This window comes from Wyeomyia smithii, chromosome 2 (assembly GCF_029784165.1).
Source record: "Wyeomyia smithii strain HCP4-BCI-WySm-NY-G18 chromosome 2, ASM2978416v1, whole genome shotgun sequence".
Lineage (NCBI taxonomy): Eukaryota > Metazoa > Arthropoda > Insecta > Diptera > Culicidae > Wyeomyia > Wyeomyia smithii.
This window is the reverse complement of record NC_073695.1, coordinates 110,352,200-110,366,716: the sequence shown is the minus strand read 5'-3', so window position 1 is coordinate 110,366,716 and position 14,517 is coordinate 110,352,200. Positions and strand designations below refer to the sequence as shown.

General features: G+C 39.4%; 2 protein-coding genes across 2 annotated transcripts; both read left to right on the top strand.

Annotated features, from left to right (window-relative positions):
* Positions 1 to 5,541: 5,541 nt before the first annotated feature.
* LOC129722682 (charged multivesicular body protein 1b) lies at positions 5,542 to 6,670 on the top strand. Its single transcript, XM_055676340.1, has 3 exons — positions 5,542 to 5,715; positions 5,795 to 6,260; positions 6,328 to 6,670. The coding sequence occupies exons 1-3, from the start codon at positions 5,694 to 5,696 to the stop codon at positions 6,452 to 6,454; spliced, it is 615 nt and encodes a 204-aa protein (XP_055532315.1). The 5' UTR covers positions 5,542 to 5,693; the 3' UTR covers positions 6,455 to 6,670.
* Positions 6,671 to 9,398: 2,728 nt separating this feature from the next.
* Positions 9,399 to 14,035, top strand: LOC129719815 (uncharacterized protein K02A2.6-like). The gene is made up of 3 exons (XM_055671221.1): positions 9,399 to 9,520; positions 9,986 to 11,662; positions 11,749 to 14,035. Exons 1-3 carry the CDS (start codon positions 9,399 to 9,401, stop codon positions 14,033 to 14,035), a joined length of 4,086 nt encoding a protein of 1,361 aa, XP_055527196.1.
* Positions 14,036 to 14,517: the final 482 nt, after the last annotated feature.

Genomic DNA, 14,517 nt, shown 5'->3' with positions numbered 1-14,517 from the left:
TAAATTTACGTTAACCTGAATGTTTTCTTTGGTTTAGGTGAATAATACGCATGAAACTTGGTGAAAACAACGCTTCAGTTCGATAAAATACGAATACCTAATTTTGGGTTAAAACTTGTATGGAGTTTTTTATATTGATATTGATGATTTCCATTTGGTATTCCATTTTACCTAAATGATGACTTCCGTGCAGGTACTCAAAAGTAGGTAAATCACCTTCACCTAAAAGTATTGCAAATTTCTGCTGAAACGCGAATTACAGACAACTTGCAAGCAAAATGCAAACAACTTGTACGTCAGATTTATCGTATACCAACATACGAGACTGAACGCGATAGACTGTATAGATACGATTAACGAAGGCATTCTGTCGCGTTCGCTCTAGTTGACTGGTATTGTCGCTACAGCACTACTCTGCAATTCGCTGGTGAGTCCAGCGACGCGAAGTTTTCTAGCGATGTCATTTTGTATGATTATTTCTCGCACAGTACAATGCAGTTTTAATGTTCTTTCATTAATTTGACATAGTTTTGCGACTAGAAAACAGTCAAAACTGTTGGGAAATTTTACAGTCGCATGTTTCGGGACATTTTATGTTGAATCAAAGACTACATTATATTAAAATACTACGAAATTCGCTGGAAAATCCTTGTCAGACGAGCGACTCGTCGCTTCCGGTTTTTCTCTGCATGCACAATATACGATCAATCTGGCGTGCACGTTATCTGCATTTTGCTTGCAGGTTGTCTGTAATTCGCGTTTCAGATGCAATCAGCAATACCTGCCGCACAAAAGAACTGATTTGCGTCAAATATACGCATATTTGGGTGTTTTTATTTTTCTGTGCAAGTTCGGGGATGGGCATCGATACCAACGGTATCGATACTAGGGATCAAGGCACCGCGAGGGGTAAGACAGTGAGTAAATTTGAGTTTTTCCGAGTTTTTCTGAGAAAACCTGAAAAATAAAGAGTAAATCTGAGTAACTCTCATGTCTCTGAACATTCATCCTTAAACTTTTTTCCCACCGCAAATATACACATCATGTTACTAGATCCCACCGTTTATATATATTTCTTGCTCTCAAGGTAATCATAGATATGAATCATCTGAAAATTTCGGAGTAATATTGAGTAAATTAAAGTAACTTCCAAGCATAAGAGTAACTTAGATAAAAGTGAGTAAATTTGAGTTTTTCTGAGTTTTTTTTGAGAAAACGTGAGAAATAAAGAGCAAATCTGAGTAACTCTCGTGTCTCTGAATATCCATCCTTAAACTTTTTTCCCACCACGAATATAAACGTGAATGTTGCTCGGTCTCACCGCTCATATATTTTTCTTGTTTTCAAGGTAATCGAAGATGTGAATCATTTGGAAATTTCAGAGTAATATTGAGTAAATCAGAGTTACTCCCAAGCATAAGAGTAACTCAGATGAAAGCTGTCTCGCCCCTCGAGGCACCGAGTATTTTGGCATCAATATTCACCGCGAGAAACGATTCTTTCTTATAGCGAATTTCTTCATTCCACTGTGTGCGGGCGAAACTGCCGAGGAATAATGAAACGTCATCGCCATTTAAGACGCAAGTAAGAAAGAGATGCCTAATAATTGTTACGAACTTAGCACGTGCGGGGGTGGGTTGAAGCTGACAAATTTTACAGTGCGCTTCGGGCAGCACGGCAGGTCAAAACTGGGTTAAAATTGAGCGAATGAAGAAGGGTTTTGACAGCAGTTCGTGCGCTTCCTGGTCAAAACGAGGTCAGCTGGTGGAATAAAAAAATTTGCTATTAGCAATACTTGCAGCATCGCTAGATTTTTTTACCATCAACTGCCTCTCTCCAGGGATACCAGATGTGCAGATTTGTCTGCAAAACGCAGATTTCTAGAGTTTGTGTGCAAATTTTCGTTGACTCGCAGATATTTGCAGTTTTTTGTTTTAAAAATGGTGGGTGCGATACCGATGCTATCGAGGTATCGAGTATCGATACTCCTTCAGCTGATACACCGAAACCAAAGTACTTTTGGCAGTATCGCCGATCCCTACGCAAGTGTATTGCACGTAGATATAAAATGTTTCAGGAATACTTCATGATAAGGGCGAATCCAACAACTTGTATACAAAAAGAGATTATACCGAAAACGCATGAAGTGAGTTACTATCTACCTTCAAACTTCGCGAAAAAAATATATGTATTTCTTTTATAGCTATTAAAAAGTTCGTTGTTTGTTAAGGGCGAAATCTACTTTATATCAAAATGAAATAGAATGAACAATACGCCCTGTTTGTTGTTTACGTTAGTGAAAGGCGAAACTTGACTTCATCTTGATGAATGGACGAAATCATAGTTGTCAACAAAATAAACATTTAAAGCAAAGAGCGTATTCCGATACAATAACGTAAACATGGCGTATAGTAAAGGGTGATACTGTCGAGGAGATGAAAACAAGGCGCATAGTAAAGGGTGATGCTGTCGAGCAAATCAAAATACCGGGCAAAAATGTAGTCCTCGTGTAGCTACACCGCGAAAACGAATTCGACATAAGTAAACCCGACCGGCACGTGCAACGCAGTCTATCTTTTTTCCTCTTCTGCCATGCTCAAGAAGCAAACTGTAAAAAGCACCGCAGATAGCTCTGCTGTGTAATAATTGTGCGTAATATCCATACGTGTGAGCAGAGTTGCCAATAAAATTTTCGATTTAACTGGAAAAAGGCTGAGAAAAAACTGGAAAAAACTGGATTCCAAATAAATTTAAAAAGAGCAAAAAAATGATTGTGAGAGTGCTTTTCTGTTTTGGGGACTGAATCTAGTGACAGTTTTTTATACAGCAACTAAAGAGATAACTCTTTGCAAAAAAAAAATACTCATTTTAATCAGAATTGTTTTGTTTCGGGCTTACATTTTGTTAAAATTATGGACTGAAAAATTTCTTCTAACAGCAGCAAAATTTAAAATCACGCAATCAATCTAGCTCAAAATTAAGAAAATAGAGCAACATTTTCTTCCGTTACATCAGTGAAATTTAATTTTCAATTATTTCTGACTTCGCTATCTTGTGGTATCTAATTCTTTTAACAATTTTTTAACTGCTACGCAACAGAAAATAAATAGAAATTATTTTCATGGTCTGGTAAAATCTATTTGTTTGGTTTTATCTCAACTATGTCATGCAATCTTTAATTCGACCGTGTTTCGTGCGAGAAGATAGAATACTGAAAATGCTGTTAAGTGTTATCAAAATAATTTATCAATCTACAAAATTTACGTTTTAAAAATATTTCCTAAAATCAATCGGAGCTTCAGTGAATAAAAAACTGGATAAAACTGGCAAATATCTGAACAAACTGGGAGATTTTGGGAATAAACTGTTTGACTGGATCACTTGAAAAAAACTGGAGGAATCCAGTTTAAACTGGAACATTGGCAACCCTGCGTGTGAGGAAGTACACCATAGTTCATTGTCTCGCAAGAGAGAGATTTCAGATTTCACCGCGGTGCTTTCTGGAAGCTCCAGATAAAAATCGTTCGTTGTTCTCTTCTAGCATGTGCGTTGATTTGCTCTTTAGTGGGAGAGCAGTTGTTTCCGCAGCATGTGCAAGCTACAAAATTCGCATAAAACCATAAAAATTCTGAAAATCGCATAAATTTTGGAGGTAGCATACATTCTAGAATCCTGAGTATCTTTGAATATGTACAAATAATATTGATATAATAACTCGCGTAAAGTTTGGAAGCCAAATTGAAACAATGAAATCAATTAAAAATTAATACGTAAAGAATCGTGTCAATCGTTAAACGATATTGTTGTTTCATGCTTAGCAATTCTATACCAAGCATATGTACGTCTGGTCAGTTTAATTGTGAGAGGAAATTATTTCGCATATTTCAGCGTAGAAAGGTATCTAAACTCATGTTGAAATCTTTTGATAAAACAACCCAACAAATAATTTTGTTGATTTACAGATTAATAAGCTTTAATTCGGTGGATGTCAGCTGAACTATAGCTTAACAAGCCGTTATTCAACAATATAGTTTTTTGGGAATGGCCTGACTTTACTAAAATTCGAACCCACGATCACCCGATTGTCATAGTGGACTTTGTAACCTTGTGGCTATGAAGCCTCGACAAAAGCTTTCTCGATGGATCGAATTTACTACCGGGAGGTGAAAAAGTATGTTATAATTCTTATCCAGCTTTTCACGCGCCATAATGGCGGACGCTATAATGAAAAATTCGTAATATGTTACCTACCCTTTTGACAACTCTGCTTACGTCAGTTTGACTCTTCATGTGTTTCGTAAGAAAAACAATTAATCTGGCAACATTAATGTTGCCAAAACTGCAGAAATCACGAATCTGACGTATAAGCAGAGAGGTTCACAAATTACGAACGCGCATTATATCACCCGCCATTATGGTGCGTAAAAAGCTGGATAAAACAAGGGAATGGTATGGTAGCCTTCAAGCGTTACGAACATCTATTTCTGTACCGTTTGCCCCAAAACTACTTTTTCTGCTGTCACAGTTTGCTTCACTTTGCTTTGGGACACAATTAATGTACTAAATATCACTTAGAATATCACATACCATGTGAAAACCTTAAGAAATTGCTCAAAACTGTCTGATATGCTATTAATAATTGCAGTCAACATTTAGCCGGTTTGCCCGAATCAACATAAGATCAGGGTAAACTGCCCATTTTTTGGGTGCCAGTGCCAGTGATGTTGGTAACGCGTCAAATGTATGGTAGCTGACAGCGATGCCATTCCCGTGGGATAAAATAAATGTGAATTTTTCAAACAATGCTGAATTTCATGTCAATGAACTTTCAAAAGTTAAATACTTACATAGCACCTTTTATGTTTCATGCATTTAAAGTCGAAGATTTAAAAATCCGCGTGATTCAAAGATACCAAAAGCAGTACGGAATATCGTTTAAATATATACGACTGGCAACTCACTACAAGGTTATTTTAAAGTGGGGACATTTTCAAACAATTAAGTTTGTACGTTTCGTAGGGTAAAAGCGTCAATTTTGGTCAAAGCACCAGTTATGGTTATTGTGGTAGTTGATTTATAATTATAAAATTGTATGATTGACAACTCTTATTGTCGAAAAATTGTTTTAAATTTTTAACATCACCCGACTAAACTATTATAACATTTGCTATAGCTCATTGACTTTACATTATCGTTGGAGAGATGTCAATGTGACAGCTGGATGTTTGAAAGGTCGCAACATCGACACAATCCGAATCGAAACGCGTGAAAAACAAACAAATTTTGTCCGATCGGTTACTCTATTATTGCGAGTGGCAATCCTTCACATAACAATGAAATATCATTTTTGACACTTTTTTAGACATTAAAAAAGACTTTATTTTCGGTTGTGTTTTGGTTTAGCAACTACAAAAACAACAACAATAACAAACGTACAAACCGTGAAACGTCACACGTGGATTGTCTTTTAGAATTTAAACTGAGCTCTGGCAACTCGGATAGTAGTGACGTTTTGAATTTATGGAAAATAATTTAGCGTGTATAGCTTAATCATGACATTATTAAAATTGTAAACATAAAAATATCGAAAGTGGAGTAATTTGGATTAGTGTGACTCATCTCTCAAAGGAAACAATATTTCTAAATATCTTTTATTTTAATTGCTTGCTAAGTTATTCAAAACGGGGAACGATATGTCTGTATCGGCTATGGAAAGCATCCTTTTCAAATAATTCCTATTAGATATATTCATCATAGAATATGCAAAACCAAGTTTTCCTTAACGTTTTATTAGAACACCTTTTTAATTTAAAGTTTGCAGTCAAGGATCTAGAGCGAAATGCTAAGAAATGTGAAAAGGAGGAAAAAGCAGAAATTCTCAAGACGAAAAAAGCAATACAAAAAGGAAACACGGAAGTAGCTAGAATTCATGCTGAAAACGCTATACGCCAGAAAAGCCAATCGTTGAATTATTTACGTATGAGTGCCAGAGTTGATGCGGTAGCTAGTAGAGTTCAAACTGCGTTGACAACCCGCCAGGTAACGAATTCGATGGCCGGGGTTGTTAAGGCAATGGATGCAGCAATGAAGGGAATGAATTTGGAAAAGATTTCTGGCCTAATGGATAAATTTGAATCACAATTCGAAGATCTAGATGTGCAGAGCTCATACATGGAAAACACGATGTCTCAAACCACAACTACAGCGGTACCTCAAAACGATGTAGAAGCACTAATGCAACGTGTTGCTGATGAAGCTGGGTAGGTTTCCATTCTATTGTCAAGTTATTTTAAACAGATGCCTTGAAAAATTCGGTTCAAATTTTAGCTTGGAGCTTAACATGGAACTGCCGTCTGGTCCGTCAGCTTCTGCCGCGATTGGCACTTCTACGCAAGCATCAACTGAACAGGATGAATTGACAGCGCGTCTCGCACGGCTTCGTCAGGCAGAATAAGCCAATAATATCTAAATTAGGTTTTGAAAATAAAATAATGTGTTTTGTTTACATGGTAAATGTGCTATTCAAGGTGAGCACGCTGTAAAATATTTTGGCTTTACAATGCAGCAATTTTTCGTATGCATACCAAAAGTTCTTTGTTAAACTGTTGCGTTTCACTCTGTTGTAACTACAACAAAACGTAATAAATGTATGCTTGATGAGATATCAGAATATGTTTAATTCTTTCTAATTTAAACTTAAGTGCCCTATTCTCACAGTCAACACAATCACCAGAGTGATTCAGGCAGTAATTTGAGTTGCTAGCTATCATTTAGTGACTGAGGTGGCTGCAGAGATAACAAATTTATCTCTCTAGATATTATTTTTTAATATTATTTATCAAACATTGTCTTAATGAACACAAAAATCCTTAACTAGTTTACATAACAATATTAACATACAAGATGTTCAGAATTGAAGCATCTTATAAAATTAGTTTGTAATATGAAACCTAGAGGGAACCTTTCTTGTTCTAATAAATCGATGTAGAGAGATAAGCACCTACCGTAGAGATAAGCTATTTTTGCTCTCCTGAGCTTCACTATGAAATTCTGAAGATTAAACGCTCTCTTGGCTTTTGACCACCGTACGATAAGGTTGTGTTCCTTTCAGGCTGTCCGAAATCGCCAATACGTTTCTCGTGGCCACTGATAGTTCGCTCGTGTGTGCAGTTATCGAAGACTTTGAACATAAAAGTGGTCCTTCGAACCGGATCAGGCTTCCGGTCGTTTCGTTGAAGATTGGTGGAGTGACCACGTGAAACGTGGGATTCGGACAGCGAATGTAGGTAGTGAAATTTGGACAAAGAGTCCGAATATGAGAAAAATGTGCAATGGACGCTGATGAATAATTCGGGCAAGATGGCAGCTGAGAAAAAGTAGGAGGGTGGTATTTGTAGGATCGGGATGTGTTATACATAGAAGAGAGAAAAACGAGTGTCACCAATACATACACGATACAATGAATTTGGAAGAATCTAAATAAAGAGCGTTGAGTTGAGTACGGACGATCAAGCAAAACGGTTGTGTTTACGTTCGTTAATATCCGACATTACATTTGGCGACGGGGTGAAATTTTTTTTTGGTGTGATTTTGGGATCAGTTTATAGGTAAAAGACTCCGGTGAGTAAAAATTAAACCGTTGTGCCGAGGATCACAGGGTAGAGGAAATGTAGCAAATGATTGGGAGTGGAAAAAAAGACCAGCAATAAATCAAATGAAAAAATCAAAATGGCCGCTCATGGCAAAGAAAATTATCTGATGGTTAAGTTTTACAAGGTTCAGTTGAAGAAGTGAAAAGAAGTCAGGTAATGAGCCAAAGTGGATAAAATGATATTGGATATTGGAAGATAATTGGAATAATCATGAAGTAAGTGGCATACTGTCGTTCAAAGCAGAGCAGGAACGGTTGTGGTTGTGTTTGAGGAAGGTAGTAAAAAAAGTCTAGCATCAACGTTAGTGTGTATGGAATATTTTCGCTATTGAGTGAGCGGTGAGCAACGTTGCCGCTGCTACCGATAAAAGGGATATTGGTGTGGAAAGGAAGAATAGAAGTTGATGGCTCATTGTCGCTGATGTGTGTGGCATTGCGTGGGTTTGCAACTGTGTGCAAAGGTGGGTAGTCGCAACTGTGTGCGGTGAACGGATGCTGCAACTGTGTGCAGAGGTGATTTTGATTTCACGGAAGTGCTTGAACGCAACGGCGTGCGTTAGGCTACTGACATACTGAGGCGTCAAATAAAGCGAAGCAAGAAGCGTCGCAAAAACGTCCGAGCTACTTCTTCGAACGTCTATATGAAACGCTTAAACCGGTCATACTGGAGCGGCAAAGACGCGTCGATAGAGGCGGCGAAACAGAACGAGTAGTGTTTTGACGCGCGTATATGTACGCGGTAATACCATATTCAGACTAAATCTTTTATCGCCAGGTGCTTTATATTTGCTTTCTTTTGGTTTGGTAATTTAAAAAAGCAAATAAAATACATTTTCGTTTAGAAAATGTTAAAATGTTTAGAAGAGGGTTGTGCAGTAAATCCATGTTCAGACTAAACCTGATATCGCCAGGTACTTAATATTCGCTTTATTTTGGTCTTAAATCTTAAAAAAGAAAATAAATAGGATAGAAAATACTATCGGGAAAAATGTTCAGGTCGTCGGGAAAATAGCACTGATATTATTGATTGATATTGTTGAGTTTTGATTCGAATGGCCAGAAATTTAGCATGCTGAACTTCTTTGGTCGCGAAAATGCAAGCCGCTGAGTAACTAGCTGTGCTCACATGGGTTATTGAAATCCTAACAGATATTATAAACTAGTTGAACGTTGCTCGGGGTCAACGGGTTTAAAATTCAGAATAATTTCTTATATTTTTTACTACGTCTGTAGCGCAACTCACTTCAGTAATATTATTTTATTGCATGAAAAAATCTATGTTTACTAAAACGTAATTTTCCGTGCTTGAAGAAGCAAAAAAATCTTCATTGGACGAATTCATATTTCCTTCAAACAAAACCGCTACTGGAATCTAGGAATATGACAACACAACGCATTTGCGACGCTCGCTCCAGTATGTCATAGGAAGCTTCACCCAACGCTTCTGTTTATTCCGCTTCTCAAACGCTCAACGCTTCGCTTCATTTGACGCCTCAGTATGACAGTAGCCTTAGAGGGAACTGCAACTGGGTGCGGTAAACGGGAAGCTGCAACTGTGTGCAGAAACGAGGCATCGCAACTGTGTGCGTCTGGGAGATAAATTGCAACTGGGTGCAGAAATGAGATAGCAACTGGGTGCGCGGGAGAAAAGCTGCAACTGTGTGCAGAGAGGATTCGTTTTCATGGAAGGGGTACGAAAAGATAGATTGCATTATATTATGATACAGCGGAATGAGAGACTAGGACTATGTCGGAAATTAACGGGTATGTTGTGGTTATGCATTATTGGTGGAGTAAAGTGGAGGAAAAAGAGAGATTACAGTTTTACTGGTTGGAATTTTCAACAGCTATACAGGCCAAGCTTGGCATGTGAGTTTTTTTTTATTTGTATATGTGGAAAATTTATCTGAAGACTCTAAAACAACCACAATACTGCTTGTGATACGACAGTGTGTCCAAAATTGGGGGTAAGGTTTCAAGGTAAGAAAGTTATGAACGACATTGTCATGAGTTATTCATAATCAATTGGTATTCAAATACTTAATGGCAAATGGATCCATTTCAATAGCATTTCATGCAACTTTGGTGGGTTAGTTCAAAAATTTATTTTCTATTTTTTTATACTAAGGGAAACACTTAAAAAAAAAAGATTTATCACTGCAGTGAGATTACAATGCACTGTGGGAAAGTGTCGAGATAAATTTAATTTATTTTAGAAGTGATGCTAGGTAAAGAGAAAAATAAAGATATTTTTTTTAAGATTGATATTATTGCTGGCACTTTGTATATCACATGTTTGAACACTGTGATAAATGTTTTCTTTAATGTTGGTAGGATGGATTCAATACGGCGTATCAGACCGTTTGAAATAACGGCTGAAAGGACACACTTACCAACAGAATGGCAAAAGTGGAAGCGTGAACTCGAGCGCTATTTTGACGCTAGCAAGGTCACGTCCCAATGGGAGAAACGTTCAATTCTACTACATCTGGCCGGACCTGATGTTCAGGAAATATTTGATCATTTGCCAGGAACCGATGAGATTCCGCATGTCGTAGCAGACCCACCGTACTACGATGTCGCTGTTAAGAAACTCGATGAGCATTTTGAGCCCATGAGACGGCGGAACTATGAGCGCCAGCTATTCCGGCAAATCGCTCAAAAACCAGATGAGCGTTTCGCAGATTTTGTCCTACGCCTTCGTATTCAAGCGAAGCGTTGTGAATTTGATAGATACGATGTAAGGGAAGTTGAAGACCGCATTATTGAGCAGATTGTGGAGTCATGTATTTCATCTGAATTGCGACGGCAAATTCTAGCCAAAGACATGTCTCTAGACGAGATTGTATCTTTGGGAACAACCATTGCTGATGTACAACTACAAGTTAGAGAACTCGATCGACAAAGAGTAGACTATGGGACTACGGCGTCTGTTAACAAGGTGTTCAAGCCACCTATTCGTTCAAACTCTTTTCGGGCATCGGGTGCTCAATTTTTCAATCGAACAGACAGAGTTTGCTTTGCGTGTGGTCGTAGGGGGCACTTGAAAGGAGATACGGCCTGTCGAGCCAGGAATGCAAAATGTGTTAAATGTGGCGAACTAGGACACTTTGCTGTTCGATGCTTGAAACGTAAATCAGGAGTCACTACTAATCAGCAATCGAAGAAGATACGCCTCGTATCTGATGAGGCGGAATATGGCTCTAAGGAGGAGAACATCTTTTATGCAATGGGCAGGAACACATTTCAGTTCAAAGTGGGTGGAATAAAAATTCCCATGATAATCGACTCGGGAGCCGATGTCAACATTCTGGACGAAGCGACATGGAGTGCGGCCAAAGAAGCAGGAATGAAAATGCAAAACCTTTCGTGGGAATCCGATCGATCATTGAGAGCGTATGCTTCAAAACAACCAATGAAAATCAAATGCATGTTCTGGACAGATGTTGAAGCTGGTACCAACAGGGTGAGGGCGAAATTCTACGTAGCAGAGAAAGGTCAACGAAATCTTTTGGGTGATGTGAGTGCAAAGGAACTTGGAGTTTTGAAAGTCGGTTTTGACATTGCAGCTATAGAGTCGTCGTCGGAATCAGCGTTTCCGAAGATAAAAGGGGTATTGATTGAGATACCAATTGATCAATCAGTTCAGCCAGTACAGCAGGCATATAGACGTGCACCATTGGCTCTCGAAGGGAAAATTCATGATAAACTTCAATACTTGATGCAAAACGACATCATTGAGAAAGTAAACGGACCTTCACCGTGGGTATCACCAGTTGTTCCCGTTCTTAAACAAAATGGAGATGTCAGACTGTGCGTCGATATGAGAAGAGCGAACCAAGCCGTGTTGCGGGAGACACACCCACTCCCAGTGATTGAGGAGATGCTGGCATCAGTTAATGGGGCCGTGAAGTTCTCAAAGCTTGATGTTAAGGACGCATATCATCAGGTGGAGCTATCGGGAAACTCTAGAGTTATAACGACATTCTTAACCAAATATGGGTTGTTTAGGTAAAGAGTGTTTTGAGTCGTAACATAACTTTCAAAACAAATAAATTAACTTTATATACTATTCATTTTCTTCTCTTATAACATAGATACAAGCGACTAATGTTTGGGGTGAGTTGTGCCCCGGAATTGTTCCAGAAGGTTATGGAGACTATTATTGCGGGGCTAGAAGGAGTAATAGTCTACCTTGACGATGTTGTAGTTTCGGGGCGTACACAGACTGAGCATGATAATCGGTTGAAGGCACTGTTGGATAGATTGGAAAGCTATAACGTACTGTTGAACAGGGATAAATGTCAGTTTAACGTTTCAAGTTTGGATTTTTTGGGACACAATCTGTCGGTAAACGGAGTCAGGCCAGTTGAGAGTCGAGTTTCAGCTGTGGCGAAATTTAGAGAACCGGCAAACGCGGCAGAGTTACGTAGCTTTCTAGGGTTAGTTACGTATGTTGGACGATTTATACCACATCTGGCGGCAAAAACAGATCCGCTAAGACAGTTGCTACGTAAAGGAGTGACATTCCAGTGGACGGTTAAACAACAAGCTGCATTTGACAGTATCAAGGAAGAGGTGTTCCAAATCAAGAATCTAGGTTTCTTCGATCCCAAAGATGTCACTATTCTCGTAGCCGACGCAAGTCCTTCAGGGTTGGGCGCAGTGTTGATGCAAGAAGATTCGCTTAAAGTTCGTAGGGTTATTGCTTATGCGAGCAAGTCTCTCACTGACCTTGAACGGAAATATTTTCACACCGAAAAAGAAGCGTTGGCTTTGGTATGGGCAGTTGATCGTTTTCGTCTATATCTCCATGGAACCAGATTCAAGCTAGTTACAGACTGTAAGCCCCTTACATTTTTGTTCAGTCCTCGCTCTAAACCGTGCGCTAGAATAGAACGATGGGTACTCCGGTTGCAGTCCTATAGCTTTGAAATTGTGTATGAACCTGGTACTACGAACATTGCTGATGCCGTATCAAGATTGTCAACATCCGCACCAACAACATTTGACGACGGAGATGAATGCTCCGTAAGGATGTTGATTAAAATGGTAACTCCTGTAGCGGTATCGTTGGACGAAATTCGGGCGGACACTTTCAAGGATGCGAAAATTATTGATGTATACAGAGCTCAGGAGAGAAATGATTGGTCAGGAGCTGCTAAGCCCTTTAAGCCGTTTGCCTTTGAACTTTGCCAATCAGCAGGGATACTATTGAGAGGTGAACGAATTGTAATTCCGAAAGCACTGCAAAACAGGATTCTGGAACTTTCTCATGAGGGCCATCCTGGCATCGTCGTAATGAAGAGGCGGTTGAGGCAAAAGGTCTGGTGGCCCGGTATGGATAAAGAGGTGGAAAAATTTGTCAAAGGTTGCAAAGAATGCATCTTGGTGTCAGCACAGGATCCTCCAGAACCTCTGAAACGTACAACCATGCCAGATAAGCCTTGGGCCCATATCGCAGCAGATTTCATGGGTCCATTGCCGTCGGGCCACAACTTGTTGGTGTTGATAGACTATTTCAGTCGTTTCATTGAAGTGATAATCATGAGAGAAATAACTGCAAAATTAACCGTCCAGGCTCTGCACGAAACGTTCTGCAGGTATGGAATCCCAGAGACCATGCGAACAGACAATGGACCACAATTTGTAAGCGAATTGCTGAATAAATTCTGCACAGAACATGGAATAAAACTGGTTCGAACTACTCCCTATTGGCCTCAAGCTAATGGGGAGGTGGAGAGGGCCAATAGGGCTCTTAAAAAACGACTACAGATAAGTCAGGAGTCTACCGACGCAGACTGGAGATGGGACTTGAGAACCTATCTGTTGCTGTATAATTCTACCCCGCATTCCACAACAGGAGTGGCACCGTCGGCACTTATGTTCGGGCGAGTGCTTCGCGATAAATTACCATCAATTTCGTTAACATCAGAACAGTACGAGGATATTCAGGATAGAGATCGGGAGAGGAAACAAACTGAAGCTGAATATGCAGATAAACGACGTCACGCGCAACCCAGTTCCCTGAACCCTGGTGACTTGGTAGTCGCTAAGCGTATGATGAAGGAAAATAAGTTGGCAAGCAATTTCAGTCCAGAAGAACTCGTTGTCGTTGAGAAATCAGGGCAGGACGTTACACTGGAATCATTGGAATCTGGAAGGATTCTGCATAGTAGCTCAGCACACTTGAAGAAACTTCCTCAACGGCACCAGGTGACGGATACTGAAGTCGGTGAATCCAACAAAGCTTCAAAGGATGTTCAGCAGCCGGAGCAACGACCAGAGACTCAGCGTCAGCGACGAGAACCTCGGAAACCAGAACATCTAAAGGATTATCACCTAAGTATAGTTCAGGACATTCGAGAAAGTGGGGGAGTGTAGGATCGGGATGTGTTATACATAGAAGAGAGAAAAACGAGTGTCACCAATACATACACGATACAATGAATTTGGAAGAATCTAAATAAAGAGCGTTGAGTTGAGTACGGACGATCAAGCAAAACGGTTGTGTTTACGTTCGTTAATATCCGACATTACAGTATTCAAGACACGACCGCATGACGTTGACTACCGTATTCTTATATTCCATTAAAACGAATAGTGGAGGGAAATGCAACGCTTCTTTTACAAAACTTCAAGGCACCAAAAGGTGCCAGTTGCCGATTATTCTTGTTTACTGGTTATTCCGTCCTGAATTCCAGTCATTTTAGTATTTTGCAGTAGCCATGTATTACTAACAGCCACCAGCATTACGGGTGAAATCGGCACGAGATGACCGGTACTATTTTGTTTTTCCTCCTTTCAGCTGCTAACACCTAGCGCTGTCGTAAAATTAACACCAACAAAAAGATGCATTTTTTCAA